This window comes from Chinchilla lanigera, unplaced genomic scaffold, assembly GCF_000276665.1.
Source record: "Chinchilla lanigera isolate Chin_1 unplaced genomic scaffold, ChiLan1.0 scaffold00066, whole genome shotgun sequence".
Classification (NCBI taxonomy): Eukaryota; Metazoa; Chordata; class Mammalia; order Rodentia; family Chinchillidae; genus Chinchilla; species Chinchilla lanigera.
Genome location: NW_004955467.1, coordinates 4,707,146 through 4,729,715, shown reverse-complemented (window position 1 = coordinate 4,729,715; position 22,570 = coordinate 4,707,146). Strand labels below are relative to the sequence as shown.

At 40.1% G+C, this 22,570-nt stretch overlaps 1 protein-coding gene across 1 annotated transcript in view; it reads left to right on the top strand.

The window, feature by feature from the left end:
• Positions 1-22,570, top strand: part of Myocd (myocardin) — a 90,374-nt gene that overhangs the window by 13,723 nt on the left and 54,081 nt on the right. Inside the window, exon 2 of the mRNA XM_005399343.2 lies at positions 17,970-18,035. Coding sequence (XP_005399400.1) covers positions 17,970-18,035 — 66 coding nt within the window. The remainder of the gene's footprint in view (positions 1-17,969; positions 18,036-22,570) is intronic.

Below are 22,570 nucleotides of genomic sequence, written 5' to 3'. Positions count from 1 at the left end.
GAACTTGTAAGGTGGTTCCCTTTTTGTATACATGTGCGTGGGTGTGAATCAGAAGAAAGACAGGCAAATATCAACAGGTATTGCTTATCCTTCTAAATTTGAATTGCTAATAATTTAACTTCCCATCCTGAAGTTTTTGTATGTTTTTCCTATTTTGTATAATGAACATGTTTGTTTTATAATCAGAAAAAGCAACACATGCTCTAGATGCTAGAATAGAAGGTACAACAAGCAAAAGTTAAAATTCTAAAATACTTTAGCTTAAAACTGTACTTAAGGATCACTTCCAGGTATAACGAAGCCTGTCCTCTCATTTTGAGGGGAATTTCATCAGCCTCATAAAAGACAATTTTTGTTTCAAACTCTATTTTCCTCTTATTACCAATTTTCATTCAGCTAGTCAGTGATTACTTACATTAACCTCACTAATATGTTGTACAGTGATTTATCACTGCTAAAGAGGTCTTAGTCTGGCCATCACAATACCCTAGAAGGTGTGTAGAAGGAGGCCTTCCTTATAGGGAGGGGAAATAGAGGGCCAAAGGGTTAATGAACCAAGTCCACACACACAGAACATGATGGCACAGGTCTTGAACTCAAATCTCCCAGCACTAGATCTTGTGACCTTTTGATGAACAAATAGACACACAGGCATCCGAGTCCATTGTGCTCCAGCATCTCCCCCAGCAACAGCTCTCAAAGAAAGCAGGTCAGATGTGGGTCCCCACCTCACCCCCACACCCCAACTGCAGCCCCTTCCTGCGCCCGTCCTGGGTGTACACACACTGTCTGCTTAATTCACTCATGGCTTAACGCCACAGAATACATAAACAAGTGGGGAAAGCCTCTGAGAGGAATCTTGTGCCCAAATGGAGCAATTTGTCTTCTGAAATTATTGTTTGAAAGTGTTTATGTCAGTTGCCGAGTTTCTGTTCTGTACTTCGGGACCTGTTTGTGATGGAAGTAAAAAATCCCTGCAGCTGAACAGTTATCCCAGTGAGACAATTCTGGTGACAACGGGACCTGCTGTCCGTCTGCCCCGCACCCACCCCAATACAGACAAGGATTTGGTGAGGTTCACTGCACCCCAAGTGTTTTCAGGTGTTCACTCTTTACTGGGCATTGCTCTAAGCATGCCATGTGTATTAGCTAATTAATCCTCACCGTGATCCTACAAGGGGCTGTCACACCCCACCCCCCAATTCACAAGGGGAGAAGCTAGAGCTCCCAGAAGTTATCACAAAAGCCCTTGACCAGGAAGCAGAAAAGCTGTGCCTTAAACTCCTAGCACACATCTTTGGTTCCACAATCCACGCTTTTGAACTAGTACGGTGCCTTGCTTCTCAGCCGCACCTACCCGGCCCGCACTGGCTGGAGCCCTCTGACTCTCCCCTTCATCCTCCCGGAGAAAGTGCGCATTGTGACCTCTGCCCATTGTGCCCTGGCAGCCCAAGGCACCTCTGCTGAGGTTCTCGGTCTTCCTTCCTCTAGTGTCTTGACACATTTTATCATGAAAGCCCCAAGCTCACAAACCTGGCAGCTTTGTGAGTGAGAGAAAATTCCTTTTGAGGCAAGAATTAGTCATCTTCAAATGTTTTGACAAACTGAGGGCATGGTGCTCAGGGAAAGAATAGCTTCGCGGTGTTTGTGTGAACAGACATCTTTTTAAAACAAGTTGAGCCCATGTGTGAGGCTGGATCATTGAAGTAACTGCACGATATTTCTCGGTCTGATCTCTTTTGGTATTTGCCTCGTGTTGCCCCTCCAAGTGCCCGATGCTGAAGCTGGCCTGAATTAATGTCTTCTAACCTCCTTAGGGAGAGTCGGGACATCCCTAAGCGTGGAGACCAGCGCCTGGTCTCAGATTCCTCCTGCATGCACGCTTGTCTGTGAGGATCGCTCAGCCAGCCCAGCGTGCTCGGGCTCCCTTTGTCTCTTAGACCACTGGCGGCTACATTAATGACCTCCACACCTTCTCCTCTTTGAGTCCAACCAGCAAGGTGGGTGGACAGTCAGGCCTGTGTCACTCTTCTGTTGTCCTGTTCTTAATGGTAGTGGTGGTTTTTGTCGTGGTCATGCTGGGTTTTTTTGAATTCATTGTTTAGAGGGTTCTTGGTGATACTGCAGATTAAAACCAGGACTTTTGCACTGAACTACATGCCCTACTCTTTTTTATTTTTTATTTTGAGACAAGTTCTCACCAAGTTGCTAAATTACCCTGCCTGAGCTTGAACTTGCAGTCCTCCTGCCTCAGCCTCCCAGGGTGCTGGGGTAATAGGCGTGTACCACCATGTTCAGCTGGCCTTTGTCATTCTTGATCAGTGTGACAGCTTGGCCATATGACAACACACAAGGCAAAATTTGGCTGGGAAAAGTAACGATTAGTATCTGGAATCAAAGGCGAGGAGCAGAGTGTACTCAGGCATCAGCACTATACACAAAAATAATCCTTGGCCCTCAGCCTTTGGGGAAACATGGTCAGGCTCAGAGGAGGAACAACCCAGGTATCCCGAGCTGTCATTCCAGCGTCCCAGGGTCATAGCAGCCACCCATCTTCTCCTTATGAGGTGATGTGATGCCTCTGTACCCCAAGGAAGAACATGCAGGACCCACAATAACACAGGTGGCTACTATATCCTGGAGCCAGATAGTACCGGGCAGAAGAGAGAATTTTTTAAACAGACCACCCACAGAGTGAGAAGAAGGGAGTTTGTGTCCCATCATATCTGCTTCCCTCTCTGGAAGAGACCTGAACTTCCAGTGGTTATTTGTTATTTTCCTGGAAATCATCCATCCATCATCGAGCAACAGCTTTCCCGAAGTCTGTGTCCGACACTGCCTTTGAAGACAATAATGCCAAGGTCAGGAGTGGTATATGAAGGGCCATCAGCTCAACCCAAAAAAGGAAAGGTCAAGGGCTACGTTGTGGACAGGTCCTTTCTAAGGACTGAGCCTTCAGCAGCCTAGGGCTTTGTTGGGTCCAGGATTCGTGCTTTCTCCCTGGGACTGTATGAAGAGGGTATGACATTCTTGTAAATCACCATCCAAGCTGCTTTCCATGGCTCGCTTATTCCAGATTCTTAAGTATACTTATGCCTGTGCGTCAGGTCAGGTGTGTACTTTTTGGTCACCTTTACAAATTCTGTGTTTATACACTGAAGAGTTTCTGATTATGACAAGAGGATTTAAAAGTAGATCTCAAAACAATCCTTGTTTGCATAGGTAGCTTTCTGTCACCACTGATGCCTCTTTTCAGCATTAATACTAGGATTCTTCTGCTTTGTAAATAATAGAAAGTTGAGGAACAAAAATGCAAAAGGAATATGATACCAGGGAGGTAGCTCATCGGTACAGAGCCTGCCTGGCAAGCACAAGGTCCTGAGTGCAATTCCCAGTACCAAAAAAAAAGGAATATATATTACAAAAATACTGGAGTTGCCTCAGTCTGGTGGGATGGTTACCTATCTTTAGTACAAGAACTGGTACTCAGAAGAGAGGTAACCAATAGGAAAATCTAAACTACATAAAATTCACATGGACAGCAGAGGGGAAAGGCGTTTCCTAGAACCCCAGTGGGAAACAATTTCAGAGGAAAACAGAAAAGGTGTCACTTGCTTCTGTCTTTTCTTCCACGCTCTGTGAGTAACCTGCTGTCCTCTGTCCCTCACCTCTACCACCAAGTCTTTCAGAACTGAAAAAATATTCTCTCAGTTTGAACTGTTGTTCAGTGGAACTAGAAGGAAGAAAATTAAGTGTTGTATTTGTTCGTTTGTTTGTTTAAGTTCCGTGGGAGAACAGACCAGAAAAGCCTTCCCTAGTTCCCTAACTATGTGATGCTCCCCTTTCAAGACATTCCCACAATTGTGATCATTTCCTATCTCGTTTCCTCCCTGGATTGCAAGTGTCATGTCAGCAGAGCGGCTCACAGCCTTACTCTCGGTTGGCTCTCACATTTTCAAGCACACGCACGTGTAGTGGGTGATCAGTCACTAGTAAAAGAATGAGGTGAAGGGACAGGTGAAGTTAGCGTGCTCACCTTACTGCCAACTCCTCTGATAAAAGCATGACTTAAGGATACTGAGAGCTCTAATCATTTTGCTACCGAGAATCATTGCGATAGTGCTTTATTTTAATTTTTGTTCAGAAATCTGAATCCTATAAGTTTATTCCTCTATGCATGTGTCTACCTCTGTCTCTCTCCATCTTTTGTTATAATCAAGACATAGTAATTCTTCTTTTCTTCTTCTTCTCCAAATTTGCCCTTCCCTTTCCATCCCAAGTGAATTTTCTTGCTTTATCCTGGGATCATGATGATGGTCTCCAAACCATTCTTGTCTCTCCCTATCATGGTAGCATTAGATTGGTTATTCTAAAATGTCCATATTACCATATTACTCTGCAAATCAAACAATGACAGTACTGCCTGTTTTATTTGTATTGTTTTCTTTTTTATTATTTTAAAGAGAAAAGAACAGAAATAAAATAACAAAAACAAAACAACACAAAAACTATAAAAACAATACAGAATTTTAAAACAAGATGATAAGAAATCAACAATGGCTGTTGTATTACTTAATATTATCTTTAAAATAGTTGCTCAGATTGCCAGATATAAGTATGCAAGATTGATTAAACAATTAAACATTAACTGTTCCTTTCAACAAATACCATAGATATTAGTAGTACAATTATCTTAGCTATCTTGTGTGTGTGTGCGTGTATATATATATATTTCCCTTCCTTCTTTCTTTCTTTTCCCCTTTCCCTCATCCCAGTTATTCTCTCCTATTGAGCAGTTTCTTTCCCTTTCACAATATTTATTGTATCTGTAAGTTCTATTTATTCTTTTAGGTTCTTATACTAGGGAGACAATATGGTGTTTACACATGCAGGTCTGATTTATTTCACTTATGAGTATGGTCTCTAGTTGCATCCACTGACCTACAAAAGCATCAAGTTTATCTTTCTTTATAGCTGAGTAATACTCCATTGTATAAAAATGCCACATTTTTCTTATCCACTCCTTAGCTGATAGGCATTTGAGTTGTTTCTAGATTTAGCTATGACAAATTGTGCTGCTATAAACATGGGTGCACCTATATCGCTTTGGTATGATGTTTTTAATTCTTCTTGGAAAAGACCCAGAAGGGGAATAGCTGGGTTGAATGGGACCTTTAATGCTCATTTTCTGAGGAATCTCTGATTTCCAAAGTGGTTGCATCTGTCTATATTGCCACCAGCAGTGGAGAATACTACCTACTTTATACAGGATAAACCACAAACACTGTAGTGCAGCTCTCAAGGCCATCCTTTCCCACACCGTCTCTTAGCACACCCACAACAGGAACTCTTTTCTTAAACGAGGCAACCTCTTGGATGATAATGCACATTTTGTGGGGCTCAATGCAAAATGGTAAGGCAGGGTCACTTGTTCAAAAATGATTAAAAATTTTAAGATACTGGATGCACAGTGTTAAGGCAAACACAGAGCCCTTCTAAAATTGAGGCCTACATAAAACAGTCTATGTGGTCAGGAAACTAGCCCTGGCTAGGACAGCCAATGTTTATTCCAAATTCAAGTTTTTGTGTATCTTATTCCTTTTGTCAAGAATACCCCGTGTAATTCTACCCATAGCATTCCTGCCTGAATGTTTTAAGTCCCAGTTCACTGGTTGTGGGCAAACATTTATGTATATATAATTATATATGTATATTATATAATATATATTATATATATTATATAAACATTTATATGGCTTAACACTGTATTTATCTAACTCAGGTATGTATGTCTTCTCTTTCCCACTGGTGTACTCATGCCTTGAATTACTCTATATCATTGTCAGCATCTGGAGATGTCACAGCAAATATCAAAAACCCATTAAATTATTTTTAAGAAGCTGAACTTGTAGATAAATATGAGGAGGGATGATCACTAGTGTGGTCTGGCAATCCTACACATTTCTGTGACAACCATACAAGTAAGTGCTATTGTAGATAGTCACCATGGGACCCAATATTTCATCCTTGACCCCCTGGAGCCTTCATGGGGTGCTGTATTACACCCTTGCAGCCCTCTCTGAAGCATAATCTGAGAACTATTACAAGAAGTATTATAATATCATGGGTAAAAAACACTGGAGATGAAGAGAAATCTCAGAGCTCTAAATCTGGAGACTCATAAAGAAAGACCCTGCTCAAAAATAGGCCAAGTGTCACCAAATTTTAGCCCTCCAAGGGGCCCTGGAGACCATTGGCTCATCTCTCTCATTCTACAAACAAAGAACCTAAAGCTGATGAAGCAAAGTGTCTTCATCAAAGTTATGTAGTGAGAGGAATGGAGCCTGGTCTCTTGAATTTCACAGCACATGCTGCTGACTCATTGGGGCAGACAGAACTTTGGAACACTGTCTGCTCATTGCTTACAGATATTTTGCCTGTGTACAAAGCAAAAATTGAAATAATAAGTAAATAAGTAAATAATTTACTTTGGTTTTCCATAAAACTCTAGAACTTGGCATCTAATTATTCAATATTCAAATTTAGACTTGAAGTGTATCATAGATACAGATAATGGGAAAGGTGTACAGCCCAGGGGTCTGATGGAATGATGGTTACACAGTTGCCAGGGGGGGCTGGTTACGAGGCAGAATCAGATGATTCTAGTATCAGCCAAGAATCCATCGTAAAAAGGTGCTGTGCAGGAAGTGAAAGCCCACTGCCCTCTACTGATATGAAGGACACTTACCTCTGCTGCTGTTGCTAGTAGAATTGGACTCTGTCTTTAAATGGGAGATTTTCAGACTCTGGAGGCCCTTGCTGTCTTATAGAACCAAGTTCAAGGACCAAGATGGCTTGGGGAACGGGATTATGTTGGTAAAATTGCACTGTAGTCTACCCCTACTTTTTGCTCCTGGATAAAATCATCCATTTCTAAGTTCCTTGTAGTCATTTGAGATGTTTAGAACCAAATCACAAAAAGAGTGTAGTTAAGTAGGAAGACATTTAAGGAGCCATGCAACCCAACCCAAAGATTTCAAATTAGCTCACAGAGCCCTGATAGTTCATGAGAGGTTCTGCTATCATTGTTCACCACTGTGCTGCTTTTCTTTCCTTCCATGTAATATCTTAATTATATACTAAAATCTATAGTTTCACCGTGCTTTAGAAAGAAAGGATTTAAAGACTCTAAGTCTAACCTAGGGTTGCTCCCTTCATGGGTAAAGAGGCTGGAGCCCAGAGAGATGGATTTCTTGTACGATTATCTCAAAGTGTTGTTGGAAGAAGACATGTGGATTTACTCTGAAATCTGGGGAGCTATTTTCACCTGTCCACATAGTCAAGGAAGAAAGAGGAATTAGAATGTGTGGAACATTTAGAAAGAAGAGGAAGGTGCAGATGAAGAATGTTTGGTACAGTAAGTGTACATCATCTATTTTGTCAATCACCATTTTATAACTCTATTTTTTCTTTCCCCATGAAGTAACTTATTAAATACATGGTAAATATAAATCATTTCATGACCTTGGTAAGGTTTAAACAGAAATGAACTTGTAAGTTTGAAAAAAAAAATCACATCAGACCATGCATTCCAAGTTTCCTTTAGAATATATGCCCATTCTTCAAGACTGAAAAGTTGTCACACTCAGGTTACACAAACAGGCTGATGAAAGCAAAGGACAACTTATCATAGACTTATGGAGTTGTGTGGGGTGGAGGAGCAGTGCAGAAGAGAGAAGATAAAAAGAAATCAATCAGATATGAATAATATGATGATGTTAAGAAAGCAGTGTATCCATAGCAACATGGGAGAAGGATGAACTAGGATGATGCTCTTTACGGTGGTGGTCTATGTGGCTCAATAAAATAGAAGTTTAATGCCCAGATTCCAGTAACAACTTTGTGATTATTTGACTGACAAAAACCTCATGGGCTAGTGTCATATATTGTATGGAAAATGAACAATTAACAATTGCCAGAATTAGGAAATACTGAGATATCTATTATCAGTGTTTGGGTACCATTCTGCTGAAAGCCTTAAAAATGTCCCACACCAAATTTAGGAAAAGGCAGCATCTTTGCCTTGAAGCTTTATCAGCACACCCCACACTAAAGTGTGGGTGAGTAAACCCTGGGTATTACAGCAGAAGGGGCAGCTACTTGAACAATTCTGGACCCCCAGTTTGCTGCCTCCAACTGATCTAAACATTTCAACAAGCAGTGAAATCTATTTTGAAATTCCTACAGCAAATCATCAGTGAAAAAGTAGGTTTTGTTTCTTCTTTGTCTTGTTAAAGTCAAACAAAACTACAGAGTTGAATCTCCAATAGGGAACTAGTATTTGGAGGTAAACAAAGAATAGGATTGCAATCCAGAACACACATACACAAGGTGAGGTGGCCTCTGCTATGTGTAGACAGCAAGGGGAAATTAGAGGATTCTCTTAGGACAGAGAAATTCGTAGGTTATTTGGAATGAAAGTTCAGGGGCACTTCTGAGCTTGTGGAGCTGGCAAGCTCTGATTGGCTAGGGGAGCAGTTTGTATGTAAAGTTAGCCTTAGGGTCCTGGTTCATAGGTCCATCCTTCATTACTAAGATAGAGCAGGCTGTTTCTCTGGATTGGGTCAGTGAGATAGCTCCTGGAGTAACGGTTCAGGACCTCAATGTTTCTTTTTCTTTTCCATCTTAGTGGCATGTGATAGGAATGGCTCCATTTTGTATAATGACTTTTCTTGCCAGCCTGCCTGTCTGATGCTTCCTTTCTTCCTACCTTCCCACCTCTCCCTCTACAGTGCCTCCTTCCCATCATTTCCACTTTGCTTCCTTCCCTCCCCTTTTTCTCTTTTCACTTCTGCCATCCCTCCTCCCTCTCCCTCCTTCCTTCCTTTCTTCCTTTCTTCTTCCCTCCCCCCCCTCCTCTCTCAGTCAGAGAATCAAAGAGCCAGGTAATGTAATATACATGTGTAGTCTCAGCTACTTGAGAGGCTGATACAGGAGTTCAGTGACGAGAGAGAAAGAGAGAGAGAGAGAGAGAGAGAGAGAGAGAGAGAGAGAGAGAGAGAGAGAGAATAGCTCTTTTGGAAGTAGACAGTTCACTGTGTGAGGAAAGGATTCCCTTATAAATTTAGCATTCTTTCAAGACACTTGATCTATTGTTTCCCTCCTGAGGCAAGACCTAGTGTACCCCCAGTTTAACACATCTTTTGTTTTCTGCTAAATACATATGGACTACCACAAAAAAAATCATTGCCAGAATAAATATTCACACATACACACATTGCTTTTATAATTAAAAAGTTAAACTCTTCCCCTTATTATTCTGATCCCTTTTTCTCTAAACTCCTCAGAACATTCATAACTAATTCACACTCCAATTTAATCAGAGTAAATTTTCCCAACCTGTGGTATTCTATCACCTGCATGAATACAAAGCACTACTGTCTTAACCAATTCTGTTGCTGTTATTAGTGTAAGCTACTTTTCAGTCTCTTCAAATCTTGTAATTGCTTGGAGATCATCCTGAAGCCTTGGTTTTGAAAATCTGAATTAGCATTGTATAACTGGAAGGATTCAGACTATCCCAAATTAGACTGTTTTGCCCTGTATATATTTTAAGTCAGGTATAAACCAAGGCTGCTACCACACAAACTGAAACAATGTCAGACTAAACAAAGAGTAGAAACACATTTAAGGTTATATATTATATGACAACTATGTCTACGTTATCAAAGGGTATATCATATGATAAATATATTATTTAAACTCTAATTGATATAAAAATGTTAGAATAATTAGTGAATAATTTGAAAAATAATTAGAACCTTTTGTAGTATGCTACAATTAATTCCAGATGCATAGAAAGTCAAATGCAAAAACCAAAACCTTAAAAATATAGAATGGTTAAGTGATATATCCTCTGGAGATGGAGAAGAGCTCTATGACTTCTGTACAAAATATAGAAATCACATAGGAATTTTTTAATGTAGATTGAAATGTTAAATGCTAAAAAAAAAATCACAAAGTTGAAAGGAAAATATAAATCCAGGGAAAATGTACAACATAGATGACCATTTTAATGTGCTTTCAATAAAAATACCTATGAAAATAAGTTGACCCTTTTGAAAGTACTATAATTAGATACTACTGTTTTTTATTATATGAAGAGATAAAACAAAACTTGGTAACAAAATAATACAAAAGTACCAGTAGTTAATACACTGTGTATCATAATTGTCTAAGTATCACTTAGAGTACAAGACATGGAAAAGACTCACTCTTACAAAGAAGAAACAGATTATAGCACAAAAGTTTCTCTTCCATGAACTAAGAGAAACTAATAGTATAAATATAAATAAATCAAATTAGCATATATATTAAAATATTTTTACAACAATGGAATAGGAAACTTGGGGAATTATTTGAACTTTTTCCAGTGAGATGCTATCATAGTTTACCAAATTAACAAAACATTTTTTATGTTCTAATGGCAACATCCATGATTAATAAGGGTATAATATAATTGGGAGGTTCATATTCCAAAATGGTACATCTTTACTTACTAGAGGAAAAAACTGAAACCTACAGTAAGAAAGGATGAGTTAAAGAGATCCTGGGACGCAATGAATTGCTAAGTAAATATTAAAAATAAGACACATATATGCACACCATACACAAAGTGACAGTATGTTAAAAGTGAACCAGCAAGGTACCAAATCCATGGTGTTAAAACATGACCTCAGGCTTGGAGGTAGCTCAGTAGTACAGACCTTGCCTAACATGTGCCAGACCCTGAGTTTCATTCCAACACCACCAAAAAAAGTCTCACTTTCATACTGAACATATTTGATTTGCACTCCTAATCTACCTATTCCTCAAAATTTTCTAAATGTTACCCTACACCTAATAGTCTATAGTGTCCAGGAAAGGAACCAGAGAGATTTGTGCTTTTTATCAGGCCCCCAGTGATCCTCATGTCAGATAAATTAAGGAAGTCCTGATGTGGTCTAATCAAATCTCTACCCTTCAGTGTATACTGAAGCTAGGACCCAGCAACGCAGTGACCTGTCTAAAGTGACAGCAGGAACCGATTCCAAGACTGCAAGATTACGGTTCAGCAATCCCTTTCAAGAGCACCAAGCATACTCAGACAAATATTCTTATAATCCCAGTGACCTCGTGTTACTTCTACCAGACAGGTAATAGAACTTCTCCTCAGCTCCATTGTTTTGCATCCAATAATGATCTTTGTTGATAGCAAATGGAAAGTTTTCCTTTTCCACAGTTCCCTAGCAATGTGACATTTTCAAACAGTAGCACAAAACTCTTTAAATAGAAAAGATCCATTTCCACTCTATCGTGACTCAGTAACAGCCACAGGATTCTTCTCAAACTTTCCTAAAAATGTCATCTTTGGGCTGGACTCAAGAGGAACATTTCAGCCAGGGAGGCACATTTTCCACTCTGTCAGGAATGAGCGAGCCTGGGGTTGGAACATGAAGTGTTTCGCAATCCTCAGAAAAGCAACACTTCTCACCAAAACCATGGCAACGGCTCTGTGTGATGCAGTCAGAGCCTGGGACCAGTCAGGAGCCTCATTCTAAGTGGAGACTCCACTGGGGCCATCACCTCTGTTAGTGTGAACAGCCACTCAGCCACCTAAGGGGATGGCACCTTACATGACTGTTGCCATGGAGACCTGTGGGTTGATTCTGGGCTGGTATTTGCTGGGGGAAACATACCATGCAACACAGCTCGTGTTTTAGAAGCTCCCTATTCTTCACTTGAAAGTCCTCCTTCCATTGGGAGAGATACATAAAAACACAGTGAATAATATGGTAGCAAGATGTGTTCTCATCCAAAGAGTTCCATTTGGAACTTACACTTATATGTTGGAACTTTAGAATCCAAAGTCGTGTATTAGAAATTTGCTTACCTGTTTCCACCATGAGGAGCTGTATATAAGAATAATACACACTTCTTTGTGACTAGTGGGAGATTACAATGAGAATAGTTATATAAAAGCTTTTATCCCCAAGACAGAACAGACACATATCAATTCTCAGTCATAACAGTGGCCTTAACAGACACATATCAATTCTCAATCATAACAGTTTCTTATTGGGAATTATCGACTCCAGCTTCATGAGGAGAAAATCTAAGGGAAGGAACAGGAAGGTGAAGGAACTCACTTATGACTAGATAATGACTCAGCTTTTACTTGGCCCACTGTCTGCTTTCCCCCACCTCATTCCGTGTGCCAGGTTACCCCATGCCTTCCACCTCTTTCCTACAAGTGATAGAACCTCATCTTGGGAAGTGACAGCTCTGAGCAAGTGACAACAGCTCTGGACAAGGCTAGTGTTGAAGGCAGCAGGGTATTCAAATGGCACAGGTTAGTGTTCTTGGAACAACCTGAAGTTTCCTTTTCTTCTTCAGATTCTGTAATCAGTAACCAACAGGTGTTTGATAACCTTGTAGAATTTGCAAAGTGGTTAACTCCTTCCCTTCTTCCAATAACCCTACGACACTGACAGTCAGTAGCTTTTGGTAGCGGTAATATGGCTGTGTGAAGATGAGGAGGCTACAGCTCATAGACACAGTTATGCTGAGGTTACGCAGCGACAGAGTCAACCCTGAATCTCATGTTTCCACTTGTACTGCCTCTGCTCACTTGTGCTCCTTCCCTCTGGGAACAAGAAAGACCTGACCACCAGCACTGGGTACATGGCAGGGCCGAGGGCCTCTGTCATAAAAGAGATGTGGCAATGTCCATCAACTCTGGTATGCTCTCCTCTTCAACCTGAAACCCTCATGAGACCTGCATAGCTGCTCCTTGTCCTTTTTCTCCTCAGTGTCTCTGCTTCCTTTTCTGGGCACAGGCAAGTGACACCGGTTTAAGGTCCTAGCAGCACACAGAAATATCTTAGCTTTCATGACTGAGTCCCCAACCCCATTCCACAACTGGATGCAGGGAACTAGACTGACATGTTTCTGTGCATTTTTAAAATGACATTTAAAAGGAGGCTTTTTCTCTAGATGAATAGCGTTTACTCCATCTCATTGACGGTAAGTATTAAAAGAACAAGTCCTCGTCTGGGGGGAATGTAGGTACTTTTGGTGGTAGAACTTGCTACCACTGTACTCCCAAAGTTTATTTTGGAGAAAAAAAAAACAAAACACAAGCTAAAGTCGGCAATAATTTTTTTAAAAGGATCACAGAAGATTCTCCCTACCAGATATAAAAATATATGTCATTGCTCTGGGGTAATTTAAAGAGTGTGGCACAAGACAGAAATAGCCTGACAGATGTGAAAATCAGAATAGAGAGCCCTAGACTTCTGAAGAAAGAAGCAACCTGAGCACATGCCTCTGACTCCCATTGCTGACCGTGGTCAAGAGTACAAAGACGGATGACAGTTTCCTTTGGTTCTAGGCACTAAGAAAGACTGACACCCAAAGCCAGGCCAGAAGAGAGGTAGTTGCTGTTAATAAAACATCAGGACCACATGGGAGTAATTAAGAACTTCATTTCCTTTGTCTCTCAAAGTGGAGAGGAAGCTCCATGAGTACCTGTCACCTGTAGGTGGTTAGAACTGGAAGTAGGAAGACAGCGTGGGCCAGAAAGTAACCCATGCTCTAAGTATTTTTAGCTACAGTGGATCAGTGGAGGTTTGCCAGGACCTCTGTGGACACAAATGGCTTCAACAAGCTGAAATTAGAGAGGGAACACAAAAAGCTGTCCAGGAAGTGGGCCGAGTAGTAGCCACGCTCAGAGGGAAAGGCAGCCTCACCAGGCATGAGGTTGGTGGGAGCAGACCTTCTCTCCCTGAAGCGTCAGGGCTTCCACATGCGGTGAAAGGCAGCTACGGATAGGGATGCCATCATTCGGGCCTGACCTCCAGCCTCAGAGCTGTGCCAAACCTGGAGAAGAAGCCACCCAGGGACAAACGCCACTGCTAAGCTCACCCTGGCCCTGGCTCGCTGGCCATACCCTTTCTATAAAATTCCGAGTCAGCAGTCAGGCCACCTCAGAGAGAGGGATGACAGCAGCTTCCCTGTGATGAGGCAACAAGGCCAGGGAAATGAGCAACTCAGCCGCACTCGTGATGGACAGGAAATCAGAACACGCTGGCAGGAGAGCGATCTGTCTGGTGTGCTGAACCTTTCTAACTTGGCATTTTGATTCTGGACCCACACCTAGAAGTATCTTAAATGTCAAAGATGTGACAAAACATTAACTACGTTTTTTGAGGAATCTCCACACTGATTTCCACAGTGGTTGCACCAGTCTGCACTCCCACCTACAGTGGAGAAGTGTTCCTTTTTCCCCGACAGCCCCTCTGGTATTTGTTATTGGTTGATTTCTTCATGATGACCATTCTTTCTGGGATGAGATGGAAGCTTAGTGTTTTCTAATTTGCATTTCTCGAATGACCAGTGATGTTGAACATTTTTTCATATATTATCCTGTTTGAAACTCTGTACCATTGTTTTTATTGTATTTTCTCTTTAAAATAAAAAAAAAATAACTGCAAAGAATGTCTACTGCCATTTTAATGATAAAAACTGAGAAACCATCTCAATATGGAAAGAGGACCACTTGGTTCAATAACTTAGAGAATTACCAGAAAGCAACCAAGAGCATTAAATGGCCTGGGGATACATCTGTGATGTGCCACAAATAAAAAGCAGGTGATGAAGGAGAACTTATGATGCTTATAATATTGATTCCATGTGAACCTATAGAAAAAAATGCAACTTTATGAGTCAAATATTAACAAGAGATGTCTCTAGTTCAGAAATAGATGCCTCTGGTTCTCAATTTGTTTGCACTGCTATAATAAGATCCCATAAACTGGGTACCTATAAGCCACAAAAAATACTTATTTTTCACAGTTTGGGAGGCTGGAGGACCCAAGATCAAAGTGCAAACGGACTCAGTGTCTGATGAGGGTCCTTTTCTTAGTCAATGGAAAATGACTTCTCACTGTTTCACAAAGTAAAGGCCACAAGGCAGATCTTAGGCCTCTTTTGTAATGACATCAATCCCATTCATGAGAGTCCCACCCATGTGACATAAACACCTCCCAAGAGATCCCAACCCCTAATACCGTCACCTTGCAGGTTAGGATTTCAACATAAGAATTTCGGAAGGGGAGAGGCACAAAAATCCACACATAGTAGATAAATGGTTTTATTCCTAGAAGTTTTTCTGTGTTTTTCCGTGTCTGCTTTCCTGTATCCTTTTGTGCTACATTCTAAGAGAATATTTCACCTCAGATGTCTAGCTTACAGATTCATTTTTAGTAATACTCATTTTACCACTATTTGAGTTCATTTTAAAGAACTAAAAAATTTACTATGAGTTTTAGGGTTTCCTTTTAGTTTATTTTTAAAATTGTGGTTTATCAATCTGTAATGCATAATAAAATGTTCATGATGCTAACTTACCATCTTCACCATTTTAAGCATACAGCTCAGTGGCATTAAATGCCTTCAGATTGTTGCCAACCATCACCACCTTCCATCTCTGAAACTCTTTTAATCTTGCAAAACTGAAACTCTGTATCCATTAAATAATAACACCACATGTCCCTTGATCCCACCCATGGCAACTAACATTCTAGTTTTTGTCTTTCCAAATTTACCACTCTAGCTACAGTATTTGATCTTTTGTGCATGACTGATTTTACTTAGGGTAATGTCTATAAGGTTTATCCATGTTGTATCACATGTCGGAATGTCCTTCCTTTTAAGGGTGAGTAATGTTCCATTGTATTGCTATATCACATCCATTCATTCATTCCACTGATTAATCATTCATCTATTGATAGAGATGGCATTGACTCCACTTTTTGGCTATTGTAAAAAAAGGCTGCTGTGACATGGGCATAAGTGTATCTCTTAAATCTCTGCTTTCAGTTCTTCTGAGCACCTGGTTAGCTTTTTATTTGTTTGTTTTGTTTGTGCCTTCCCTAATTAGAATGGATCACAGCCACCTAGGTCTTTGAGTAGAGACTAATTTTGGATTGTGTCCTGGACACTGTAGTGAGTCTTATGTTATATAGTACTGTATTCTGTTATTATTCAAGTAGATCCAAATTTTGAGCTGTCTTTTGTCTATGTGTACAGAGATTCAAATCTCAGTTTAGTTTCAAGTGTGCTGTGCTGCTTTGGGCCTGTTTCACAGAAACATTAGTAAGGACTCAATGTGAACCTTGCAGGCTTCAGACACAGAATTAGGGAATCTGACTCGTTCCAGCACTCTCTTTTGCTTGATTTCCCTGTCACTCTGTGGCAGCCAGCCATGGTTATCTGGCCCCTTTCCCTTGATTCTTCTGGCTGTTTTGTTTTGGTTTTGGAGTTCCAGTTGCCTATGACCGGCCACTCCATGACTACAGGCCACCTTCAGTGTGAACTTCCCCCAGCGGGAAGCTCAGCTCCAGCTCAAGTCATTTTTTCAAGTTTTGGTTCCTCTCTGCAATCTGCCTGACTTTGTTTGCTATTTAGAATCCTCAGATAGTATTTTCTTTATGGTTTACTCAGTTTACAGTTTTAACCAGGAGAGTTGATCTGAAGGTAAACTTTTTAAAAAATCTCATTTCCCCACAATTTAAAATAATTCAGTCCATTTGTTGTCCTGTCCTTACATGGAGTCTTTCGGGGCTTATTAGATGAAGCACAATCTAGCAACCAAAATTAGTTAAAAGCAATTCAAACAATATTGGTCTCTCTCAAAATGTTGATAAGAATCCAATTCAAAAATACACAGCAACACTTTTTAAAGTTATCTTCCTCCATTACCTTAACTTTGATTTTATCTTATGACTGCATTGCTTTGAAGCCTCACTCTAAAATACTAAATAAACTTGAAACTTGGGCCACATAGCCTTTTCGCTTTTTCCTCTTTGTCCTATTCCAATTTCTCTTTTATAGGAACAGTTCGTGGTCTCCCTTTTCACTGTACAACAATTGAGCTGATTCTTTTCTTTGCAAACTTTTGTTCCCATCACTCTTCTTGTGAGCAATTTAAACCCAGAAACCAAGCTGGCAAACTCAGAATATTCCTGAGAAGATGATATATCCTGAGGAGGGAGGCTCACTGTTCAAAGACAAGCATGTGTTTGGGAGAGAGGGAATATGTTTGAGAGTGAGAAGAGAAAATTATAAAAACCATGCTCATAACTTAGTAATTCTCTATTAAGCATTTACTATTTAAATGTATATGAAATAATCTATTTGTGCTATAGATACATAATATATGTTATTAATTTTGGATAATTTATAATGTCTTATTTTTCTAATCAAGGCATAACTTCCGTAGTCCTGTGTAAATTTCCAAAAGAATTCATGTTCTCATAACGCTGTCATTATTGATGATATTATGTGTGCCAGGCATGCTGCTAAGTGATGTGCGTGTACTTGTTTTATCAGACCTTATGGCAACACTGGAAAGCTGGCTTTGTTTCTATTTACAGATAAAGGAACTGAGCATCAGAAAGGTTCAGTCAGGGTTACACACCTATGAAGTGTAAAAGACAGGATTTGAAGCTATATAGAAACCCCAAAGCCCATTCTTTCCTTACTGTCTCCCGTTTTAAAATCACAGACTGCCACCCAAGCCTAATTTCATAATTTTATCTTGCAAAGAATATAAGGAGAGGGAGGGAGAGAGAGAGAGAGAGGGAGAGAGAGAGAGAGAGAGAGAGAGAGAGAGAGAGAGAATGGGAGAGATCCTGTAAAAATAATATTAACTTCACAGCGGAGTGTGGTATTTTAGTCCCAGTTTGTTAGTGCGTGCTGCAAACCTATCAGCCCCTCAGTTTCTCTTATTCTTCTCTGTCCGCATCTATAACACTTGAGAATAATTTTCAGAACTGTTCTAGAAATAAAATGAGAAGTATTATGCAAATATAAGTGATTATAATCAATTTTAGCCCAACTCACAAACTAACACTTTCTTTTCTAAGTTTTACAGTTACGACTTCAACGGAGAAGGACCCAGGAGCAACTGGCTAACCAAGGCTTAATACCACGTGAGTACCTGCGGCTCTTACTCACTAAGAGATTTCCAAGGACATGTAGTGTGGGAACTGGGAAGTACCTCAGAGGTCAGTTAGTCTAAGCCAATGTACATATCTTGCAAGAGACCTACAGAGTCTGCGTCAGTAGAAACCCATTCCTTGGATGCTTTGCCCCCTGCTGGCACACACTTGCAAACTGCTTCCCTTTAATCAAATGGGTAGTGTCTAAAATTCCAGTATGACAAGTCCGTTCTTAGGGTAAACACATCTCGCTATGGACATCACTCACTCTTTGCTTTTTTGGGGGCGGGGGCGGGGTACTGGGAGTCGAACTCAGGACCTTGCACCTGCCAGGCAGGTGCTGTGCCACTGAGCTATATCCCCAGTCCAGCTTAACTTCTAAAATTGGGCATAATTACTATTTTTTTCAGAAGCATCAATCACATAATCTTTTTTCTCACCTTCCTGGTTACAGTTCTGTTTTGGGGAGTTTGATTCTGCAATGAATTGGAGGTTGTCATGTGTTTGTCTTCTAGAATTTTGAGTAGTAATACCATTCTGGCTCAAATTATATAATATTGAATTACTGGCCATAATCTGTATCAAAGAAGAAACATTATCATATCTTTCAGAACATGTATTTGAAATTTTCTAGCAATTAAGGCTAACTTACGGTTATCTATATCAACAGGGAAAAGAGTCCCTCAGTGAATGGAATCATGGTTTAAGCTGCTGTACATCATACTAACTTTCTCCCAATAAAATTTTTTAAGTCAGTATTCATAATGAGACTTGTACAAATTTGAGTCCCTGTACAATACTATCATGACTATTATTTCGACGTTTATTGTGCAACCAGCAGAAGTTTGCCCTTGCAGACGTCCTGCGGTTAGTGATGTTTAAGTCCTACGATCCATGGTTTGCAAACTGTAAATTTATTCTGTGCTTCAGAAGCAGAACAGAACTAAGAAGTTTTAAAGCCTTTTGTAAGTCAAAAGTAACTCTTTGTTAATGGTTAACACCTACAAACAGTAAATAACTTTAAAGCACAACAATTTTTTTATTTTAAAGAAAATAAGAAAAAAGAACTATAGCAAAATACCAACAACACAGACAAAAACAAAACAAAGCAAAAACAATAAAAATGATACAGGGTCTCAGAATAAAATAACAGGAATTAACAGTGGCTGTTATATTATATGTTACTATCTTCAAAAAAGTTGCTCAGATTACCAGATGTAAGAGTGCAAGATTGAGCAAACCATTAAAGAGAACAAAGAATAAAATAAAAAAAATTAGAAACAATACAGAGTTTCACTAGACAAGATGGTAGGAATTCACCAATGGTTGAAATTTGAAGACAACGATATGCAATATAACAAGCACAACAATTTTTGTAGAGGTTTGCTAAGAACAAAAGAAACAAAAGAAATCTGAAATTCCAAGACTATTTTTGAGCAGCATTTACAAGTACATGAAAAACCAAAGAAGCCAGTCAATGTGAGGTCTATTCCATGTAAGCCATCCAATAGAGTTGCTAAAGAAATGGGGAACCAAAGATCAGCAGACATCAGGTCAGGCCAAGGCGCTTCAACTCAAATCTGATAATCTATGCCAGCACCCAAGTTTCTTTCTCCTTAATTCTGGAAAAATAAGTGCAGCACATAGACCCAGGCCCTCTTGGTTCACATCACTTCATGATTGACTCAGTGTTCACTATGCTGGAATACTCTGGGCCTGGTTCTTGCAGCCTGCATTGAATGAGAATAAACTTTTTTTTAGGAATTTGGGGTTCAATTTGGCAATCAGTAAAAACAACCAATAAAGACAGAGAATAACTCTACGGTGCATTTTTAAATACACCACTCATGTCAGCTATGTAAATCAAGCATCTGTTTGTACAGTAGAATCCAATGGAGACAGGAAATTTTGTTCTCCAGGATTTCCAAAATCAAACTGCATAGATACAACAAAATATTGCTTGGCAGAAAATTTGTATCCACAGTCCATTGCAACATTTAGATAATTTCTGAGGATAAAAAAATCCTGCAAATAATTAAATAATTTTTATAAGTCAGCCAAATGGCGAAAGAACTCAAATGGCAAAGGCAGAGTGATCAAAAATATGGCATGTGTTTAAATAAAAACATTTATTGTGGTAAGAAACACATTGTCATTATTCCCCCTCCAAATATGCTCCCCCCCCGCCGCCTTTAACATACATCCCATCACTGTTGTCATTTTGTGAGACAGTTCTGGAAGCCATCTTGCATTTCTTTAGTTCTGCTGCTATGGCTGCCATGATGTCCTGAGTCAATTTACCTCTCATGGTCATTTTGACCTTGAGGAAGAGCCCAAAGTAGCCCCAGGTCAGATCTAAATAAAGCAGATGACCACAATATTGTTATGAGCCTGCCTTTCTGTTGGATGGTACTCACAGCAGTAATCACTGTATTTTTGATTAGGCCATAAAGACACTCACAGAACAGAACTTCCAAAACTGCTTCAGGAAGTAGAACTTCAAAGCAAGGAGAAATATTTTGAGAGAAGCTAATGGCAATGTGTCTTTTACTGTAATACTTTTTATTTAGACATTCATGTTATATTTCAGTATCCTTTATATACGCATCACCTCTTACACACACACACACACACACACACACACACACACACACACGGACAGTGTTTAGGGACTTTGTCTCACTTTCTGAGCCTCTCCTTTTTGCCTTCCAGAAGATCCCCCAAGAATCCTCATTAGAGTGCTGGTCCTCTTCAGAATGAAAAAGAAAAACCCCCGAGCTAATGAAATCTTCATTTGTCTTTGAAGTTCATGAAACTGAGGTGGAGGAGGCGTAAGAGAGTGTTCAAATGTCCCAGTGCCAGGTCCAATGTGTCCCATTTTCTGCAGCTTTAATTTAGGATAATGTAACTGCCTGCAGCATGAGATTATTCATAGTGTCCCGCTACCCATGGAATTTGAAAAAATTGCAATCTTTCCAAAATTTAAACACTTTTCATAATTTGCCTGAATTCAAAACTGTCATCCCCGTGAACTTACCGTTCTTAGGTTATTATAGCAGAGCTATTTTTAGGACAGTCCACAGCAACACCTGCCATCCTTTGAGAGAATTAGTCTTGACTTTTACATCAGTGTAAGCCTTTGGATCTTGTCAAATACTGCAAAAAACCCGAATCTCTCTCCTGTTGTTGCAGAGCTGAGGCCAAATCTGAGCCTCCTGATCCTCAGCAGGCTCCTCTTCTCAAATGTTCAAAAGGAATCACTGGACCATTAGAACATTGTTGTGATCGAAACTTCAGTTGGAATTTGAAAAGTTTAAAGAAAAATAAAGTGTGAAAATGCCAAGGATAAACCAATGGTTTTAATGAAATGAACTTCAAGTTCAGCATCATAATCTGTTGTACTATGGCCGACATTGAATGAAAAAGTCCACTGAATTAGGTCCATAACAGATCTCACTTGAGTTGCACTCGAAGTTGATGATAAAGTTGTAGGGTTCCTCCCCCACCTACTCTGAGGAGCTGAAACCTGTGTGCTTTCAGTTGGCCACTGCAACTAACCCGGCGGGGTTCATTTTACCCGCTTCCTCCCTCCTGGATGTGGGCCCTGAAAGATTCAAGGTTGCTGCCCAGTACCAGAGTCCACAGATGCCAGGGATAAATTCCTGTTTACACCACAATTCCCATCACTACTTTCACACCTTCACGTTGCTCTCATTGATGATATTTTAATAATAGTGAGCTCATAGTTTAGGGTATTTTTCTCTCCTTCCATTTCATGCCATGAATTGAAAAGCATCATTTCTTCACTAAAAGTGAAGAGTAGGGAATCTAAGGCCCTGAAAAGCCCCTAAAAGAATTTTAAATGGTGAGAAAACATTCTTGAGCCTTGAGTAGGGCCCCAAGCCACATCCTAAGACTGCCTTCACATTCGTATCAGTTGTGAAATTCACAGGTTTTGGGGGGATTTTTTTGTTTTTTGGTTTTTTTTTGGTACTGGGAATCGAACTCAGGACCTTGCGCTTGCTGGGCAAGTGCTGGGCTGCTGAGCTATATCCCCAGCCCCAAAATTCACATTTTAAAAACATGAAATACTTATTTCTTGGTAAAATATTATCTCATGGTTAACTTAGAAATATTACTTTAAGGATTTATTGTTTGGACTTACCTCCAAAGACCCACCTCTGTATTTCAGGATGGAGAGTTTAAGTTGCCCAGTTTTGCCACCAAAACCAAGATTCAAAGGGCCTGGCTCCACTGTCCTTCCCTTCTCGATTCCAGGCACAGTACTTTCCCTGGCTTTAGGACGAAGCCAACTTCCGCCCCTCATAGATCTCTGGGGGCCTGGACATGCTTATCCCTGTTTCATACATATTTTCTTCCCCACAGTTCTTTCCTTGGGGCATCGTTCTCCTAGGTAGCATCTTTCAAATGACACCATTTGATTCTACCCACTGCCAGAGCCTGAGTGTAGAAGGAAAAGGAGCGATGTGAATTGCACTGAATAAAATGGTCATAGAGTAATTCAG